Consider the following 2,985-nt stretch of genomic DNA (forward strand, 5'->3'; position numbering starts at 1 on the left):
TTTAGAGCAGAGCTTTGATTCATTTTTTATAATAAGCGAGAACAGAATACACAGTTTGAGCCAAGGTAAATAGCAGCAATAAAACAGCAGCGAAGAAGGAAACGTATGCCCATGGACTGTTAAAATATTTGTGCCGTAAGTGTGCAAATCATTTGTGACGACGTTGGGCACAATGCTTGTTCACATCGAAGAATATACTGAAGTAATAGTTGTCACGGGAGAGCTTGACGAAATCACCAATACTATAGAACATTTTGGCAACTACTTCATCATCGCCTAAACAATTATGAAGAATATTGCACCGACAAAGTAATTCTACATCCCTTTCGGAATTAATGAGGCAATCCATGAATTTCATATAATCACTGATCACAGGTCTGCCATTAAAATTTTCATTTGGAGAGAACTGCTCATAAACAATGAGATTTCGGAAGATAGATTCGGTTTCTCCTGTAATTTCTAATCTTGGGATTTTCATTATTCCGTTTTCAAACTTTATATCAAACAACCTATCATCCAGAGCACTCTCAAACTTGATTCCAGCCTCCTCAAGCTCTGTAGAGCAACGCATGAACTTCAAATAAATGTAGCAACGCATGAGCTTCAAATAAATGTTGCCACGTTTGAACATCCAAAAAATTGCATCGCACCAACGTTTGAACCACCAATTTTCATTGATACAAGGTTTCATTCGATTCTTTGCATAGACCCAACGCCTAAACCTCCAATATTTTTCATTGACGTCAGGTTTGATCCCACGCTCGGGATAACAGCAAAGAAGCCAGTTATCATGCAATAAGCTTAGTAGATGATTGCTTAATTCGGTTGAATTTTCATCCGATTTTTTAGAGACTGGCCATCCGTTGGGCAATACAGAAAAAGCGAAGAAATACAAAATCATATCCTGGAAATTATACTCTTGTTCTCGCTCTTCCGACGTCCTGTTAAACAACTCTTGAAGAACAAAGAAGGGGAGTTGATTTTCAACTAATAACAAGTCGCAGCCCAATTTCTTGGTCATCCAACCCAAAGAAATAAGAGATTCCCTTTCGGGGTCATTGGCACCGTCTCTCTGTCCCGTCACCAGACCCACGCACCTGCGAAGTAGCTCAACGATGAAGCAACCATCAAGGAGCATCATTTCCACAAATTCATCGGTCGTGATATTTGCAAAATCATCTTCATAACAATCCCGAGCTTCTTTTTCCAATGATCTTAAGGTTTTGACATAACTTATCACATCTTTTTCCGGTTTTCGATCGAGAAGCTCTTTCAGATACCGTTTTTTGTGTTCTTCCATCCCCATTAAGTGTTTCTTACCCCGGTGATAAGGACCTATTGCAACTATATACGGTTCATAGGCCTTACCATTCACATTACGTTGATGTTCAGGTACCTTAAATATATAACGATTATGCGATTTTGAAGTTACATCAACTAGCTTTCCTAGAATACGACTAGATAATCGATGATCATATTCATCGGTAAATGAGGGATGACCAGTTTCATTAGCCACCCGTATCTCGATGCCAATTTGACGAGACGAATGACAATCAGCTATTTCATTTGCCATCGCCTTCTATTATTCTATTGTCATTTGGAAGCCAACCAAATTATAAAATTATATCAGAATTATCATGCATTCGATTAAAAATAGCAAGCTAAAACATTAATTAAATAAGAAATGAAAAGTACTACCAAATAAGGATCGAATTTCATGCTGTATGATATAATAATTTTTAACTATTTATTTCTATCTGGAGTTACAAATGAGATATCATGCTCCCAAACATATATAAATTCACAAAAACATAATTACTGCGCAAACCATGTGGCTGAACTAAATGAAAATAAAGTATAAATTGAATAAGTAGTTATAGTCAAATAGGCTTTTGATACGGCAAGTCGAAGCTCCTGCTTTTCTACAAAATTAATTAATTATCTGCATGGTAACGAGTAGTCTAAGCAAAGTGTCAGTTGTCAAAACATATCATGATTGGAGTTTCATTCGTCAAAGTACAAACTTCTTAACATAATAGGTACATTAAAGTAAAATGCGTAAGCACAATTTAGTATTAGTTGTAAAGTAGTAGGGAATTTGACTAGGAAGAGCGACTGCACAATCCTTAATCACCCAATTATTGGTAATTGATGAGATCGATAAAAGTAAGGTTTTAGGGTTTTGATGAGTGATAATCAGAGAAGAGAATGATGGTAGTTTGAGATTGTAACAATTTCAGAATCAACTGACGATTGGATAGTAAACGGAATACAAATTTAAATAATAAAATGATATTTTTAAAACATGATGAGTACAACTTTCAATTATGTTCACATTTTTAGTGGGGAGAGACAAAGTCTCGTCACAAGGTTGAATACAAATAATGGCATGAAATTATAGACAAGTAGAAGAAAACCATTTTCATCATGTTTTATGATAAATTGGATATTACTTCATGTCCACATTGTTTTGTAGTTGATCATTGTTTCATATATTTTATTATTTACATAATATTTGTAGTTGATCATTGTTAACATAATATTTCATATATTTTATTATGTACATTTATTAATATTTGTAGTTGATCATTGTTTTGTAGATGATGAGGTGAATGATGATTCGGATGATGATCTTGATGTGCTATTAACTAATCTCGAGACTGTGGAATCAAGAGACTCTATCGCGCCTACTGTGGGATGAACATTTGCTGTCCTAAGAATATTTTTTGTTGAATATTAGATTATGTATTTGTTTATTTTAGTTAGTATTTATAGTTTATTGACTTATTTTGTTTGTTTATGTATAATTATGTATTAGTGATTTTGTATTTGTTTATTTTGGTTGGTATTTGTAATTTTGTATTATATGTTATTGTTTGTTTATGTGTAATTTGTTTATTTTGGTTCTTATTTTTTTATGTTCTAAATTGAATTGAATTTAGAGTAGTTGATTTAGGGGGTGTAAATGTAAAAAATTAAAACTGC

General features: G+C 33.6%; 1 protein-coding gene across 1 annotated transcript; it reads right to left on the bottom strand.

Annotated features, from left to right (window-relative positions):
• Window positions 1-1,573, bottom strand: LOC116108198 (UPF0481 protein At3g47200-like). Its single transcript, XM_031394467.1, has one exon. It carries the CDS (start codon window positions 1,571-1,573, stop codon window positions 149-151), a length of 1,425 nt encoding a protein of 474 aa, XP_031250327.1. The 3' UTR covers window positions 1-148.
• Window positions 1,574-2,985: the final 1,412 nt, after the last annotated feature.

The sequence above is a fragment of the Pistacia vera genome, unplaced genomic scaffold (assembly GCF_008641045.1).
Source record: "Pistacia vera cultivar Batoury unplaced genomic scaffold, PisVer_v2 Contig557, whole genome shotgun sequence".
NCBI classification, from domain to species: Eukaryota; Viridiplantae; Streptophyta; class Magnoliopsida; order Sapindales; family Anacardiaceae; genus Pistacia; species Pistacia vera.